Source organism: Dipodomys spectabilis, unplaced genomic scaffold, assembly GCF_019054845.1.
Source record: "Dipodomys spectabilis isolate Male_0828 unplaced genomic scaffold, ASM1905484v1 ptg000210l, whole genome shotgun sequence".
Lineage (NCBI taxonomy): Eukaryota > Metazoa > Chordata > Mammalia > Rodentia > Heteromyidae > Dipodomys > Dipodomys spectabilis.
In genome coordinates, this window is record NW_024870887.1 from 6,697,283 (window position 1) to 6,714,144 (window position 16,862).

Consider the following 16,862-nt stretch of genomic DNA (forward strand, 5'->3'; position numbering starts at 1 on the left):
AGGCTGACAAGATCCCTCAGTCATGACAAAGTAGCCTCTGCTGGGTCTCTTCCAAGTAGGTTAATATACACTAGCACCTGCATATTCACTTAAAAAACCATTTTAGGGGTGAATTCTTCACCTGGTCACCTGGGGACATTGCTGCCTTGATACAGGCTATTGGAAGATGAGATCAATATCCTGTTCACTTCAGAGTGTCTGGTCAAGCCTGTTGAAAGGCCAAAGCAAACAGATGGCTTTGGGGCCTTGCTTTCAGGGCCCAAAGGCCCTCTTTGTGGAGGCATCACCTGGTGGATTTTCCATCAGAGTTGATCATAGAAGGATGTTCTCCAGCCCACACAGCTAATAAGGAAAGGAGAGGCTCCAACTTTCACAGCAATGTGCCAGGGTGGGTAAAAAACCCCTCTTGGGCACTCGATTTGATCATTCTCAAGCTAGCCTTCTGTAGCTCATCAGTTCCCTGTCTCTGAACTTTCTAGCTTAGCCTTGCTATGTTGGTTTTATTTTGTTTGTTAACTGACCTTGCCCTCTCTACTGGACTCTAGACTCTAAGAAGCAACAGAAGAGACTTTCCTGGGCTTTCTCTGAGCCAAGTCATGTTCTGTCTGAGTACTCCAAACATCTTAATACATTTAAACCCTATGAACAATACAATGTCTGTAACATACACTGCTACTCATCTCCATTTTGTATACATGGAAGCTGATGCTATGAGTTAATGGTTTGCTTGAGGCACATGGCTAGGACGTGAAATCCAGGTGTCAGAGTTGAGCCCAGGCAGTCTGGTTTCTGTCCAGGCACTGCCCCGTAGGCTATTCTGCCCAGAATTGAATTCATTAATGTTCGTTTCTCCTGCCTCAGTGCCAGGCTGCTCCCTTCATCGAGGCAGGTATCCACCAATTCCATAATCTTTCTCACTAAGGAAAGGACAGAAGACTACTGAGTTCTCAAAACAAGATTCTAGACCTTAGTAGTTGGGTTTGTTTTGTGTAAAACACACATCGCATTCTTCCCTGAGGTGCTGAGACCGTTACAGGTGCAGTTCCCCAGGGTTGGGAGAGCAGTTTGAGAGTGACTCCCAGGGCCCTGCTCCCAGCATCTGTGCTGGTGGGAAAGGGATCCACTCTCCAGAAACCTGGAACTATCCCTATTCCCCACCCAATTTCCACTGGTTTTCCACCAGAAGGAGGCCGTTGTGTCTGGATACTGTTGACTTCACAGATCTGCACCCAGGCTGCTAGGATAATGGCTCCCAGAGGAGGTGTTGGCACTTCCAATACTCAAGCTCTGACAATGCTTCTATAATTACTATCTTTCAGATTTAACACACAGATGTTTGAGATCTCCATGTTTGAGCATGGTTTTCTTGGGGAAAGTGGATGAGGAGCCAGGGTCTTTGATAGGAAGGCTAAGAGGGTACGTTGGAAGGTGCAAAGGCAGCTGCTCACTGACTTGTGGTCAGGTGACAGGATATCCAACAGGGCTCATAAAGACATAGCCCACCTGGACCTTCCAAGGAATGAAAGAGAGAGAAAGAGAGAGCCTGAGCATAGACTGACAGATTAAGGCAACATAAGAACTAGGAATCTATTGTCCTAGATACTCCATAGGCCTTGATCTAGAGAAGCATGGTTCAAAGCCAGCCCAAGCTGAAAAGTCCGTGAGACTCCATCTCCAAAGTAATTAGTAAAATCTGGGCTGGGAGTAAGAGTACTCAAGTAGTAGAGCACTAGCAAGGAAGCAAACTGAGCAAGTGTGAGGACCTGAGTTCAAATCCTAGTATCAGCAAAAGAAAAAAGAACTGGAACTCTCTGGTGATGGCTACAGCTACTGGGCTTTAGGTCTTAGCACTGATCTTCTGAGAGCATGGTATCTTTTCCTCTGTCCAGAAATGTAAGCTAGAGGATGGTGACCCATATATAAGTGCATTCTGCACCCCATATACATATAAATACATGTATGTGCACAACAACTTGCCACATGTGCACCTACACACATTTGCACACATGTATGGGAAAAAACCTCCATGCTACATGCACACCTCTACACATGTGTGTGCATACACCCATCAACAAACATATAGGCCCTGTGTGCTCATACACTTGTACACACATGTAGATGCACAACCACACAAGCATACACACACATATCAAGAAAAGATCTATACACTTAGCTCACTGAGCCCTCATAAACTGACAACAGAGGACTCAAGAAATTTTCTGTCAAGCATCAAGTCTATCTCCTTTCTGAGCCCAGGCACAGACTTGAAGTTTCCATGCCTGTTACCAACCTCTCTTTCTTCCTTCATCACTAGCAAATCGACACACTCCCTTCTGCCTGGGATCAGATGTTTGAGCCTAAATTGCCAGTCAGTGGCATTACTTACGGTCATTGCTGAAGTCATCCACTAATATGATTTCCTGGATCAGATGCATGGGAGTGCGGTTTAATACACTGTGGGAGGAAAAGAAGAAAAATCATTATGTCTTCCAGTGGCAAAATGCAAGCATTCATTTTAAACAGCCATCGTGGTGTCCAGAGCAGTGAACACTCAGAACAGAACAACTTGTCCAGTCACTTGGCTCATCTGTGAGCTAGCAGAAAAATGATGGTGTGACTTCTCCATCTTTGTGAATGTTTCTGCCACCCACTAAGCCACCCATCCAGCAGTCAGCCCCCAAAAGACTCCCTTTTCTGGACCCTCACATCCAAACAGCATCCAATAAGAGAGAGAGAGATGGGTGGTCCTAACTGGAAGTGTCACTCAAACTATTTTTTTCTCCTATTCCTCTGTCCTGTTTAACTCTCTTTAACTTGAAATCCACTTTCCTCTGTCTCCTGAGTGCTGGCACTCTATGTATGCACATGCATACACTATATGTTTGTATCAGGTCTTGTTTTTGTTCACCTTATTTTCACTGATCTACTGCAGCAGCCTCGATCTACCCAATGAGCTTCCAGACACACATATCTAATGGTGTGACTTTCCTCACTGCTGCCCACAAACACATCGAGGAAACCCCACAGTGTCTCCTGACTGCCTAGACCTCTCAGATTCCTACCAGCTGAAGCCAGCCCACACTTCCCATCACCACCCAGCCCAGTGCTGTTATTTGAATATCTGCTGCTCATTCACAATGGAGAGACTCTTCTCCAACTGCTTGAAATGGTCCTATACTGCCCACAAGGACCAGTTCAAATGTCACTTCCTCACTAACAGCTTTCCAATCTGCTTAGTGAGAATTAATTGCTTCCTCCTGTGGGATCCCTTGGCTTGTATCCAAAGCTTTGTATGGCTTTTATCACTTCCTGACCCAAGCAGATGGTTTTAGGCTTCTTCCACCTACCACTCTCTCTAGAAGGCAGTATCCTTGAGCAATATTCTCATGTTCTGCTACTGTCAGAGCCATTGCCTGGAGGGATATTTGGTACATATCCTACTATGTGCTGGGCACTGGGTACAAAATGATGAGTTCAGGAAAAGTCAGCTCTCCCTTCAGGAGTTTGTGGGTTCAATCCAAGCTGTATCATCTTGGTCAAGTTACAGTACTGCTCTGTGCAGCACATACCCCACATAAAAAGGAGGGATGATGAGCTTAGTACCAACTTCACAGGGCTATTGAGAGAATTCAAGGAGAAAATGTATATTAGGCACTTGCATCATGTTCGGCACTATGTGATGATAAATGGTAGCAGTTTTACTATGCTGTGCGTCATTAATGAGTTTTTAATTGAACTGATTTCAGGTACCTCTCCTGGGCTTTGTGTCCCTCAAGGCACACAAGCTGGATTTTATTTTGTTTTTTGTTTGTTTGTTTGTTTTTGTTTTTTGGGTCCGGTTGTGGGGCCTGAACTCTGGGCCTGGGCACTGTCCCTCAGCTCTTGTAGGCTAGCGCTCTACAAGCTGGATTTTAGAACTAACTCTGGGTCTCAGGCCTCCCTAAGATGGTTGCATCCCATTTTTCCTGCACATCTCCAACCTCATAGTTTCTCAAAAACAGCTCTGGTGCACACCAGCCACTGTGGGATGCCCAGATTCCAGTGTAAGTCAGAGAAGAGGTTCCCGATGGGTAATAGGAGAGGCGTTGTGAATGTCCCTCTGCTCAGACCCATTCTGTGCCTGATTTCTCTGGTGCAGACATTTTTCTATGCAGGATATAGACTCTCCTGGAAGGGAATTTTTCTGGAACTACCTTTATTGATGTAGCCTCAATTCTTACCATGACAACTAGTGTTAAGGTTGGAGAGAGAAATCCCATCATAAAACCCTGAGTTTACTGCCACTGTCTGTGGGAAGGAGAGGGGGTAGGGGGAGAAGGAGGGGAAGGAGGCTGCAGCCTCCACCAGGAGATGGTGGGTAGAGATGGCTCACTATGATTGTCCCAAAGAAAACAGTAAACCCAGCCCTCTAATCAGGATGGGAGGGGAGAGCAAGGCAGACAGAGGGGGAAAAAAATCCCTGCTCGAAGAATAACCTCTAATGAGGTTTGATTACGGCTGTAGCTTCTGCATTCGATTTCCCCAAATCCCTGCCGGCTCTTTGAAATTCAAGAGTTCTCTTCTGTGAACATCAAAAGGTAAATCGTGTGCAGCTCTGCACTGGTTGAACTGAGAGATGATTAGTGAATTAAAAAAAAAATGTCCAGGGTTTAAAATGTAAAGAAAAAAAAAGAAAGAAAAAAAGAAATTGTCAGCAGTAAGTGCTAATTAGACCATTTCCTGGTAACACCTGGCTTGTTTTTGCTCCTCTAATCAAAGCAATTGAAGTGATAGCAGGGTCTCCCTAAAAGTGGCTCCTGGCTGGAAAGGCCTGAAATGGGCATGAGCTCTGGGGCACATGGGGCAGCTGGGAAAGGAGGTCAAGTTTAGCTCCAGGAACCTGGACTGCCTTCCCTTCGGAATACACATGCCCTGCTTCCCACAAGTGTTCCTAAAGTCTCTTTCCCTTCCCTCAGCCTCTTGACAGCAAAAGAAATTCTTCCTTTCCTCCAGAGCCCAACCAAGAGCAGGCTTGACTTCAGTTCTACCCCAATCCAGTTGCCCCTTCTACCTGGCATTATTGTGGAAGCAAGTACTCGCCTCACTGGCAAAATAGTCTCTCTGGTTGTTCTGGAATGGAGTTTTCCTACATCAGCTGCACAGGGGCTTCTATACAGACACCTCCCTAAATTTGATATCCTAACTGTGAGGGCCGTATGGAAGCTGGGGGACTCGGAGGGCCCTGCAGGGTGTGTGGGCCTCGCAGCCTAGGTGGGTTCTGCCATTTACTAGCTATGTAGTCCTGAACCAGGCTGCTCCCAGCCTCCGCTCCTTCTGTAATTACCTTTCCCTTGTAAAATCAGGAGATATATTAATACTTGACCTACTTCACAGGCTTTTGTGTGTATGAAACGAGGAAACGTATTTGAAATTGCCTCGTGAACTCCACGGTGCTGTACGCAGGCAGGTTTTATCAAACGTTCCATAAATATCAGTTGAATGTAGACTCCCCCCACCACTGCCCCAAGGCTGCTGACAGTTGACTTCTGGAGTGAGACAGTGTGGGTTCAAGTACATATCTGGGCAGCTTCTACTCACCAGCAGTCAGTACTGAGCTTCAAGCACTACAGTTTCTCCAACCACATGAGAATAGCTTAACACCAGACCTGGCACATGGGAGCTGCTTTTGCTATGTGGACCTTGTTAAGACTATTGAAGTGACAAACAGCAGTAGGCATCATGCAGCCATGATTCAAAGTCTGATCTCTGAGCCACAGCATCACTATCACCTGAGGACTTGCCAGAAATGCAAAATGCTGGGCCCCACCTCAGACTTGCCGAGTGAGAATCTCTGCGGCAGGAGCCCAAGAAACCATGTTCTACCAAGCCTTCCAGGAGATTCTGACACATGCTTATCCTGGAGAGCCACTGTTCTGGAACACTGCTCTCTTTCAGTGCTGTCTCTCAGGGCCAGAGGCTCACAGTTACACCTGTTGCTATCTGGGCAGGCTGCCAATGTGCCAAGCACTGTTCTGTGATTTGCCAATTGTGATGGTTCATCTTGATCATTAACTTGACTAGATTGAGAAAGCTCAAGAAATTAGTAAAGCATTCTTTTGGGTTTGTCTGTGAGAGTGTTTCCAGAGAAAACTGACACATGGGTCAGCAAACTGAAGAGAGAAGACCCATCCTGAATGTGGACAGCACTGTCCAATAGGCTGGTGGCCCAGATGGAACAAAGAGCCAAAGAGGAAATCCATCAGTGCATGTAAGTTCAACTTTCCTTCAGAGGGTACATATATTTTTGCTGCTGCTGCTTTAGTTGATGAATGTCAGACTCCAGCTTCTTCAGTTTTTGAACATCGGCTCGTTCAAGCCACTGCCCAGGTTGCTTCCAGACCTCATATCTGCATCATTGATCTCTGAACATTTCAGCTTCTTGGCTTAGGAAGCTACTAATTTGTATGACTCTCCAGCTTTGGCCATTGTGAGACTATATCCTGCCCTTGATCTTGTAAATAAATCTAACATGTCCCTACACACACACACACACACACACACACACACACACACACACACACACACACACACACACACTATTAGTTTTGCTCCTCTAGAGAAGGATAATACATCTATTTGTACTTAGTACTTCTCCACAGTCATGATAGGGAATTACTAATTGTCTCTCTTGGGCAGAGAGAGTAAGTAGTTTGCTCAGGGTCACACAGTTGTCATGGGCAGAGCTGGGCAAATCTGGCCACAGAATCTGAATTCTTAACCACCTCCATCTAAGAATATTCCTTTCCTTACCCCAGCTCGAGGGGATTACCTAAAAGCAACAGTGGGAAGAGTCAGGATGTAGAGTGACACACAGTGCATGCTCCTGATCCCCCATGGGAGGTAAAGGACTGAAGAATGCCAAAAGGGGAAGGGACAGCCTTGGTGTTACTTAGACACAGGACTTTCTGTAACACTGTCAAGATGCACTGTGCCTCAAGTAAGAAAGCCCCCAATGTGCGAAGGCTGAGATTCTCTCTTTCCTTCTATCTCCTCTGCCTCATTGGACCTCTTGCTGGGCTCTGAAACCCCAGATGAACTTTTTCAGCCCCAGCTCCCTAACTAACTAAGAGCCTAGGGAGCTAAAAGGACTGGGCTGGGAGGGGCAGAGGTCACAAGATGGCCAAGTCCAGAAGAGAGGAAGAGAGCATGTCCAAATCTACTTCAGTTCCTCAAGCAGCATCCCAGCAGAGATCTGGTGGTAAAGCTATCCCAGAATTCTAGAAAGTTAAAGAGGAAAGAGCTTCCTTTTGTCAATGACAAAGGCAACATAGAAAGTGCTTTTTACATTTTTTATTATCTTTAAGTAGTTGTACAAGGGAGTTGCCATTTAACAAGGTAGTTTATGACTACAGTACGTCTCAATCAACGTCACCCCTTTCAACATTCCCAGCAATCCCTCCCAAGCCTTGCTAGTCTTAATTTTGTAGGCTATACATTGAATTATTGACTCTTCATTCATGTACCCGTCCCTCCTTGCGCCCATCCCACCCCTTTCAAGTATCCATTTCCTTGTGTTAATTTCATTGAATTCTGACTTTGCCTTTCTAAGGAATTACATTGTTTGAGTTCTCCCTTGAATCTACCATATTGCAGGTAATACATTTAGATACACTTGAATACCACCAGTGTATTTACTTATATGTTTATAAACTAATTCTGGGCCTGACTTAACATAAAATTTTCCCAGGCCTAGGAAGTATTTTTGTGCATCATATGAGGAACAGTAGAAGGGAGCTAAGGAGCTACAGACAGAAGTTTCTGGAAGTAATCTTGTCTCCACCCCTTAAATTTCTTTCCACCCAGTGGGTTAATATATAAGCACCTATCTGGTCACACATGGAGTCAGTGCCCTGTTTAGTTCTTTGTGCTTCACCCTTGGATTGAGCTGAGGGCTTGGTTTATATCTGCAGCTCCCAGGAACAGAAATAGTTTATGGTTTTCTCAGCCAAATGGTCTGGCATTGCATGATGACTTCTGAAAAGTATGGTGCTGTTGATAGCCCTAGGGTATAAGGCACTGGGGAAAGCCCTTCACTGGGCCAGCAGATAGAGGAGCTGAGCTGCCTCCCCGGGGAAGTCAGAAAGCCTGCTTCTGACTCTCCAGCCCTATGGCTGTGTAGCAGCGCCTACAACACGTACCACCTCCTTCCCAGGCTCAGCATGAGTGCTGCCTGAAATGCAAGATGGGATGTGCTCTGTAGACCATGAAGCTGAAGATGAGTAAACATATTACTATTGTTGTTAAGTGTCATTGTTACTGGAATAAAGAGTTGGAGGAGCAGTGGAAACAGAAGTGTCTTAGAGCTGAAGAGGTAGAGACAGAGGACAGAAGCTCAAGTGCTCTTGGGAACACAAACACTGCGCTGGAGAGGAGGAGCTGGGAGCCCCACACTATATCGTCATGCCTCTAAAAGGCCCGTGACGTTCCTGAGGGAAAAGGTGATTGTGAAAAAAATGTGACAAGAGTTGGAAATATACTTGAGGTTAATAATCTGCCAAGGCCACATGGTGAAGGTAGGGACTTGATCTAGGTCTTCTGATTTCATGTGAGGTGTCCTTTACCCCCAACACCTCTTCTTTTGAGAGCACACTAGCCACAAAGCTGACCAGATGCTCTCTCTATCCAAGGCAAGGCAGTTCTCACTCCCTCAGTGGAATTAACAACACGTATACATGCTAAGTACAATTGTACTCTCATCGCCTCGGTTAATAAACTGAGTCATAGAGAAGTTAACTATGAAATGAAGTCTACTCACCGTTTACCTCATTGAAGATTGTATTAATAGGTACTTGAGTGCTGATTGTCAGAGAAAGGTCCAGGGAACCCTGCTGGTGGCAGGGGTGGGAAGGGGCCCTCAAGTTCTAGAAGCAGAGGCCAGCTGAAAATCAGCAGCCTTTCTGGGATGCTAATGGTTTCCTATGGAAACATCTGGCCTATATGGTAAAGCCACCACTAGGACAGCAGGGAAGGCACAGGCAGCCTTGGATTTGGTCCATCTACATGACCTGGTGCCTGGCAGATGATGATGGGAGCAGGGCTGAGACTTGGCGCTTCTTTCTCCAGTAACGAGAGGACACCTGGGCATACGAGCCACCCTTTAACCCAGTTCTCGTCACATATCTACTCAGGTTTATGAGTAGGCAAAGCACTTTATTATTCAACAGTAACACTTGACAGTGACCAGGTATATTTTCCCAACAAGAGATGTTGGCTTGCTGGGAAGTCACATTTAACTGCGAGATGGCTGGCAATGGAGGGGAAGCAGCTAAAGACATGTGGGCAGCAGATATGGCTTCCCCCCAGCAGGCCTGAGCAGGCACCTCCCTGTGTTTCCAAGGGATGCACTGGCCCTGCAGAGTGGACATTCATTATTTAGCATTAAGAAGAGTGAGGCACAGTACACCCTTTGGGGACAAGCCTTCTGTTAAACTTGCTTCGTTCCACCTGGAACTTCCCCGGACCCAAGACACAGGGCATGGAAAAAGAGAGATAGTATGGCTTGTCCAATGGAGATAATAAAAGATTTACTGTGCTTGACATACTCCTGACTCACATTTAATCTAATTTCTTCCCAATGGCTCCAGACAACCATCCCATGTGCTGCTCAGCAGAAGGGGTTGGCTCTAACAGACTGTGTGTCACAGGGGCCTGGAGCCTCCGTGGACACCAGCGGCTTGGCTGGAGGAGGTGGTTGTACAACACCAGCCCCTCGTCTCCCTTACTGATCTGAGTGCCACCGCTGGAAGTAGGTTAGCCTAGTCCAGGTTGTGGGGAAGAGGAACCTTGAGTCAGTGCTTTCGTAGTCACATGACTTAAAACTTAATTTGACTGAAAAGCAGACATGTCAATGCAATAGCTTACCCACCTCTCCAGCTGAGACAGGAGCTCAGGCCTGCTGCAGATGAGCAGGGCCTTCCTGAAAACCAGGACTACCTTTCCTGCAGATGCTACTAGAACCCTGAGGGACCAAGGGAGACTGGGGCAGCTGACATAGAGAGAGAAGGTGAGCATAAGGAGAGAAAGAGGCATGGCGTAGGGAAAAGGCAAAACCCCCAATGGTCATTTGATCTGAGAGAGGAAGCCAGGTCTCCTGGGGACTAGCTCTGTGTTCTAGGGACAGTCCTAGCTGGGGCTGACACAGCAATTTGTGCATATGGAAAATCTATCCAAGACAGACCTCTTAGGGCATGAACATGAACCAGAGTATGCACTGAAGGTAGACAAAGAGGCCCAGGGGTAAGTGGTAGATGCCAAGAAAGCAATAATGCCAAGAAAGTTTATACATGGCTCTCTGATATGTACTACCATTGCCCTGGCATTTGGTGGGAGACTACTGAGAGGTAGGATATAGGGATGAGTAGCCCTGAGTTGACTCATGTTCTGATCTCAGCCTAATACTGGGGATAGTGTCACACTCAGGCTTCCTGGGGCTTGATTCCTCCTTCAGTTGTGACCAAGGAAACTCATACATGCCCAGACATGGTCTATGAAGCTGTATGACTCTTCCTTGGGGGAGGAGAGGAGAGCCAAGTCTCAGCCCTACCACCATCATCATCTGCTGGGTACCAGGTTCATGTGGATGGACCAAACCAATGGCCACTTCTCAAGCAGTCTAGCACAGGGTGAGGGGCAAGGGCTCAGGGAAGAGCTCCTCTGTTCATTCTCTCTGAACTTCTAGAAGTTACCTAACGTGGGACTGTCTTTCTTCCTACAAATAGGTTGATGATCTCCCTCACTGGAATGTGACGAGTGACTGATACAGGGTAATGCCCAGCATATAGTCACAAGCATTGATTCTAATCACAAGCCTGGTTCCTAATGAGCAGACATACTCTCACTTAGTGTCAGGTCAATGCTGACCCTCAAACAAGAAAGCTTGCCTTACCTGCGGATGGTTCTGAGCAGGGTGGAGCGGGCCTCATTGTGGAAGGTGATGATAATACTGGTGGGTGGAAGGTCTGTACAGTACATCAGCAGTGTGCATCTGGGAAGGAAAGGTAGAAGATTAGCAAAACCTTTGGAAACAAAGCAGATCTGAGGATGTAAGACCCTGGGCAACAGAGTGGCCAAAGTAAAGATAGGTGCTTAGTGCTTGCAGCATCTCTCCACCTGCTTAGCACTGAGTAAGGCCTTCAGAACTCACTTGGCCATAAGAGGGCCAGAGAGAGCTGTGAGAATGATTGAATTCAAATCCCTTCCATCTGGGAGCAACTGGGTTTAGAGCCATCCTAAGTTCTTATAGAAAACAAATGTTATATTTCATGTGTGTCTGAGTTAGTGTTCAGTGGTACCCAACAGCTGCAGAGACCAAACTCTAGGTCCTGAGCTTTGTCTCCATGCCTGTGCCTTTCTATTCTTCTATGCTGTGACCAGAGAAGAGGCCTCCCCATGCTGTGTTCTGGGACAGAAGTTTCAACCGACTACAACATACTGTCCCCTGATCCTCACTACCTCATACACTTAAATATAGCAGGTTTAAAGAGGCAGAGCCCTAAAACATCAGTGCAAGCAATAAAAGTTCATCTTGAGAAAGCATTCACTTCCAAGTATTTGGGTTTATTTGGTATGACAATTACATCTGGGGTAATTTCAATTTAATACCTTTGCTGCAAGTGGAAATTGTAGCCTGTAGTCTGAAAATTACTATAATAGTGGAAGTAAACCCACCAAGTGAGGCTAGTGCCATCAGGGCCATCAGCGGGTAAACACTTCCTTCTGTTTCCCGTTATCTCAGGGTGGCCCAATTATGGGCAGGGGTGGAAGCATAAAGAAGGGAAGTTAATAACAGATGTTTGGGGAGTCCGACATTTGCCCTTATTTTCTCATTTCTTCTTGGGATTTTAATTTGGGGTCCAGAGCCCCCAGAGATGGGCTGCAAAGAGATTGAGCTCTCTAAAATTGTTTGTAAACCATTTGTGCAAATGGGATTTTCTTTTTTCTGGGAGGATTGTTTAGTTTTCACTCGACTCTCAAAGAAGTCTGTCGCCTGAAACACTCAAGATCCCCAGGCCTAGCCCAGCGGGCAAGGCCTACCCTGCGGCCTGGTGACTCTGCCCAGTTGGTTCTAGCAGAGAAAAGTCTGCAGGCTCACAGTGCAAGTCAGAGAGCCTATTCACAGAAAGTGGAGCTGCTGTGCTCAGGCCAGGCAGAGATGAAAGAAAGGTAAGTTGTGGCTTGCAGGTATCCAGAAATACTTTCTCCCCGCATCCTGCTAGTCCCACCTTCTAAGGCCCACCCTCTTGGGTTCCCCTGACCCAGTTCAGGAAGTCTTTCCTCTTCCTCAGGGCTACTATAGCAGCCTCCATTCCAGTCTTTCTGACAGTCCTGTCCTGCCCATTGCATAGCAATGCCATGCTCTCCCCTGGATTGAAGTCCTCCGTGGTTCGGATGCATAAGGCTCAACTCCCTGTTAGGGCCTTCTGGACTTTTCACCATCATAGACACATATTCTGTCATAGCTCTCTACCATTGTTCATCTACTGTCTTCCCTTTTCTCCCCATTTGAGGAGTTCCTAGTCATTCTTCAAGACTCAAAGTAAATGTCTCTTCTCCTGTGAAAATATTGCCATATATCCTAATAGGTAATGATCTGTCCTTTGTGCTCCTATTATTCTGTAGGTATCTCTTTTCTAGGCAGTCTTATGAGGAGGTTATATCTTCATTTTGTTTGAGCTTCTTTAAGGCAAGACTCATGGCTTTATCCATCTCTATGTCCCTAAGAACAGGACTGAGTGTAGCAAGCATCCCCTTAGGGAGAAAGGGAGGAGAAAAGTCAGGAAATTCATTCCCTGGCCAGCAAAAGACTCAGCCTTTTATGCTTTAAAAAGTTGGCAGATGAGCCGGGCACTGGTGGCTCACGCCTGTAATCCTAGCTACTCAGGAGGCTGAGATCTGAGGATCGCGGTTCAAAGCCAGCCCGGGCAGGAGAGACCGTGAGACTCCTATCTTCAATAAACCACCAGAAAACCGGAAGTGGCGCTGTAGCTCAAGTGGTAGAGCGCTCACCTTGAGCTGAAGAGCTGAGGGACAGCGCCCAGGCCCAGAGTTCAAGTCCCACGACCGACAAAAAAAAAAAAAAAAAAAGTTGGCAGATGGCTTCCAGGATTTTCACTATCTGGTCCTCACGCCTCATGGTGCACTCCCTCTTTGAATCAGGGCAGGTCATATGACCAATAGTACCTGATGGAAGTGAGTATATCGCTTCCAAGTTCAAAGTATAAAAGCTCCGCAGCTTCTTCCTTGGCGACATGGAACAATGCCCACCACCATGCTGTGAGCAGCCCTGCACTGTCATCTTGATAAAGTCACCAAGGCTACCTGCTCACCTCAGCACCACTTGGGAAGAGGACCTACACACCTTCAAGATGACAAGAGTCATAGCAGTCTTCTGACTCCAATGTAACAAGGACTGCTAGGCCAGCAATGCCCAGACAAGATGCTCCCAATTCCTGCCCCACAGACATGGTAAAGATGATCCATGATGAAGCTATTCTGTCTAAACAGAGCTGATTCATTGTACATTAGAAACTATTATGTCCAGGAAAGCAATCGGTTTTGAAACAGCCCCCTGTGTGACAAGAAGCCTTGGACTTGCCTGCCTTTGGACACAATCCTAACTCAATTAGAAGCAATGGGGAGGGAGCAGAACAATGTGATTGGGGTTATTGGCTGGTAAACGGTAGGGTCCTTCAAGGCCTGGAGGGGTTTGGAGAAGACCAGGCTGAGAGTACAGCAACAAACATGCTCGGCACCAACAGTCAGATGTCAGGGACTGGGGTAATTGATCGTCTTAGGAAAGGGACATAACAAATCAGTGAGCTACACAGAACTTCCTTGTAGCCCTCAGAGACAGGAAGAAAGAGACCCAGAGCATAAAGACCCAGAAGGTGGCCACTGCTGGAAGGGGGACACAGCCAGTGGCCAAGTTTCTTGACTGCCATGGAGGAAGATGCTCTAGAACTCCCTGGTGGGGTCAGGCCCTGAATATTAACTTGAATCTGGCTTTCACCTCCCCTTTAGTCTCCCCTCCCCTCAACAGTGGCTAGTGAGACCTCAAGGCCCAGGTTTTATGATGAAAGTTATTGAGAAGCTGACATTTTGGAGAGCTTTTGAGGGACAAAAGTCACTTTTCTTGCCTTGGAGATAGCATCTAAGGAGGTATGTGTATCGGTGAAATAACCCAGAAGCACACACATAGTTAGGCACAGGTGTAACACCTTGAGTAGTAAAGAGAGATTCTTTTTTGTGTGTGAAAATACCATACAGAGGGGTTACAATTACATGGGCAAGATAATGAGTACATTTCTTATCAAGCATTGTTGCTTCCTCCTTTGTTTCCCCTTCCCATCCCTTCCTATCTCCCTAAAGAGAGATTCTTAAAGAAGGAAAGCTGAATTCTTGGAGGAGGAAAGCTGAATCTCATGGGGGTGAAGAAGCAAGGGACAGGTAGATAGACAGAATAGAGAAGAGCAGTTCGGACTCCTGGTCCAGGGCTCTGGATACAACTTACTAGCATGGGGCCTGGAATAAATAGCCCACCTCTCCAGCGGCCGTGAGCTCATCTGTGAGCTTGCCCAAAGCTCTCTTGCTAAAGCTCTCATAGCACAGACAAGCAGAAGCCCTGCTGTAGCCGATGTTCAGTATGCATTGGGAATTGGAACAGAATGTTGAAAATACCATTTTACAACTGAGGTTCAACTAGGTCCCTGTGTCACCTGTGACTTTGACTTTGCTCAGCTTCATTTTCTTCACATAGGAAAGGAAGATAACAATTGCTAACTTGTAGATATATCCCCCTAGATTATTAATATATTGTACAGTAGCAGATGCTTGGCAAGCAGGGACTTTTAAAAATAAATTTCTAACATCAGTCGAAATCTGCAGATAAGCCCTGTTTGGCGGAGCTGGATCTGATGTGGGCTGGGAGGGCATCTGCCATAAATGGTTCTACATGGTCCTAACTGAGTAAGGGACTATGACAGGCAGGAGGATGAGGAGACCTAAAACAATGCAGCAGCAGTTCTAGTTAAAGGGACCTTTAACTCTGTCAAGAACTAGTCACATGCCCTTGTCGCTTACCTCCTCTAAGCCTCGATCTGTGGCCTGCACAAGGAAGGAAAGAAGTCCTTTCTTTCCAGGCTTGCAGTGAAGATTGCTGATACGGCACAGAAAGTACCTAGTGTTTAATAGTTGCTCAGTAAACAGGAGCCAGAATTGTTATTGCAATCAGAGCATTGAACCAGCCTCTGTGCTATGCAAAGAATCACAGGTTCACAGTTTAAGGGAGGAAGGGGACTTTGAAGCTGAGAGGCAGAACTGGACAAGCAACAGACACTGTTGTCTGAACCCTCCAGCCTCTTGTGCCTCCAGGAGAAGGATACAAGTCCCTACCTGGAGGCTGACCAAAGAGCCCATGAAATACCCTAGCACTAAAGACCCAGGAAGGGCAGGCAGCGGAGCCATGCTTCCATGGTCCAAAAGCACTGATGCTGCCAGGGCCTACTGGCTTCCGAGTCCTACACACAAGTCACCTGCTGTTCAAGACCTCATCTGAAGCTCACTCAGGAACAAGCATTAGAGGCTAGCATCAAGGCCAAGAAAACTCCTTAGAACTTGATGTCACAGAAGAGTGGGTGCAGACAGTGAGCTTTCTGTGGGAGGGGCCTGAAAGATTAATCAAACAATGAGTTCTCTCAGGGGTATGGAGAAGGCAGCCTACATGGAGGTCTGGCGCCAGCAGATGGATTAGAAAGCATGTTGATAATTTATTAAAGATTCAGAGGGTTGACCAGAGAGAAGAGCAAGTGAGCAGGAAAGATGGTGTGGGGGTAGGGCAACAAGCCTATGTCCTAGAACCAGGGCATTCACTGTAGGAGCAAACAGACTTGGGGAGGGGGGGATGGCCAAGGAAGGGGAGAGTCCTGACTGTCAGCAGCTTCTGAATAGTATGTTCTTCCGAGTCAATATCTGATGGTTTCTGTAGCTTGTTATTCTTTGCTTGAAGACTCCTCACTTCCCCTGAGTTAAGCTGAGGCTCAAAGTACCCCCTTTCCCTACCCCCAACCTTGGTGGTGTTCAGTTACTAAATAGCTGGAGATGCTTCCCAGGAGACATTATGAGGCTGTAACCCAAGGGTATAGGAGAAGTGAACCCCTTTTGACCCTTTCCATAGTTAGTCTGTTATCTCTAAAACTCAGGTATGTGGCAATGTGGGTACCTCAGGAACGTGCTCAGTGAACACTGCTGCAGTGATAACAGTGGTATAATGATATACACAGTGCCTTCCATTTTCTCCCACAGGCTCATAAAAAATTCCTGCAGCAGCCTATAAAGGAGAGGAGGAGGAGGATGATCACGGCCATGCCATTTTGTCAGTAAGTGAGCAGTGGGGCTCCTGGCAGTCCTGCAGCTTGCCTACTGGGACTGGGACTGGGGCTGGGATCCGGGTCTTCTAACTGCAGGACATGTGGTTTTCCTCTTGCTTCATACTGTCTCCATGGAAGAAAAGCCTTGGTCATAAATTCTAAACATTCAGAATTTTATTCTCCAGCATAAAAACCAGACGGGATGATAGAGAGGCAGACCTACCAACTTTGAAGCCGAGAGGAGGGTGTGTTTATTATTACCAAGATGTTGGTCTAAAGGGGTACGACTCTGGCTACCCCAGAAGTGACAAGGACTCCCAGATTTGAAGGGGGCTTTGATATCCTCAAGGGGAAACCACCAAAGACAGTTACTGAACAGGGAAAGCTCACATGAATATAAAAGCTTGGCTGGATAACACTTCAGGATGAACCTTGGCTGCTTGGAAGTTTGGTAGTAAC

The 16,862-nt window shown here is 46.7% G+C and overlaps 1 protein-coding gene across 1 annotated transcript in view; it reads right to left on the reverse strand.

Annotated features, from left to right (window-relative positions):
- The window catches only part of Galnt14 (polypeptide N-acetylgalactosaminyltransferase 14), a 217,500-nt gene that overhangs the window by 36,744 nt on the left and 163,894 nt on the right, over positions 1 to 16,862 (reverse strand). Inside the window, exons 3-4 of the mRNA XM_042696764.1 lie at positions 10,925 to 11,023; positions 2,387 to 2,454 (exon numbers count right to left, since the gene is read on the reverse strand). Of these exons, the coding sequence (XP_042552698.1) occupies positions 2,387 to 2,454; positions 10,925 to 11,023 (167 nt within the window). The remainder of the gene's footprint in view (positions 1 to 2,386; positions 2,455 to 10,924; positions 11,024 to 16,862) is intronic.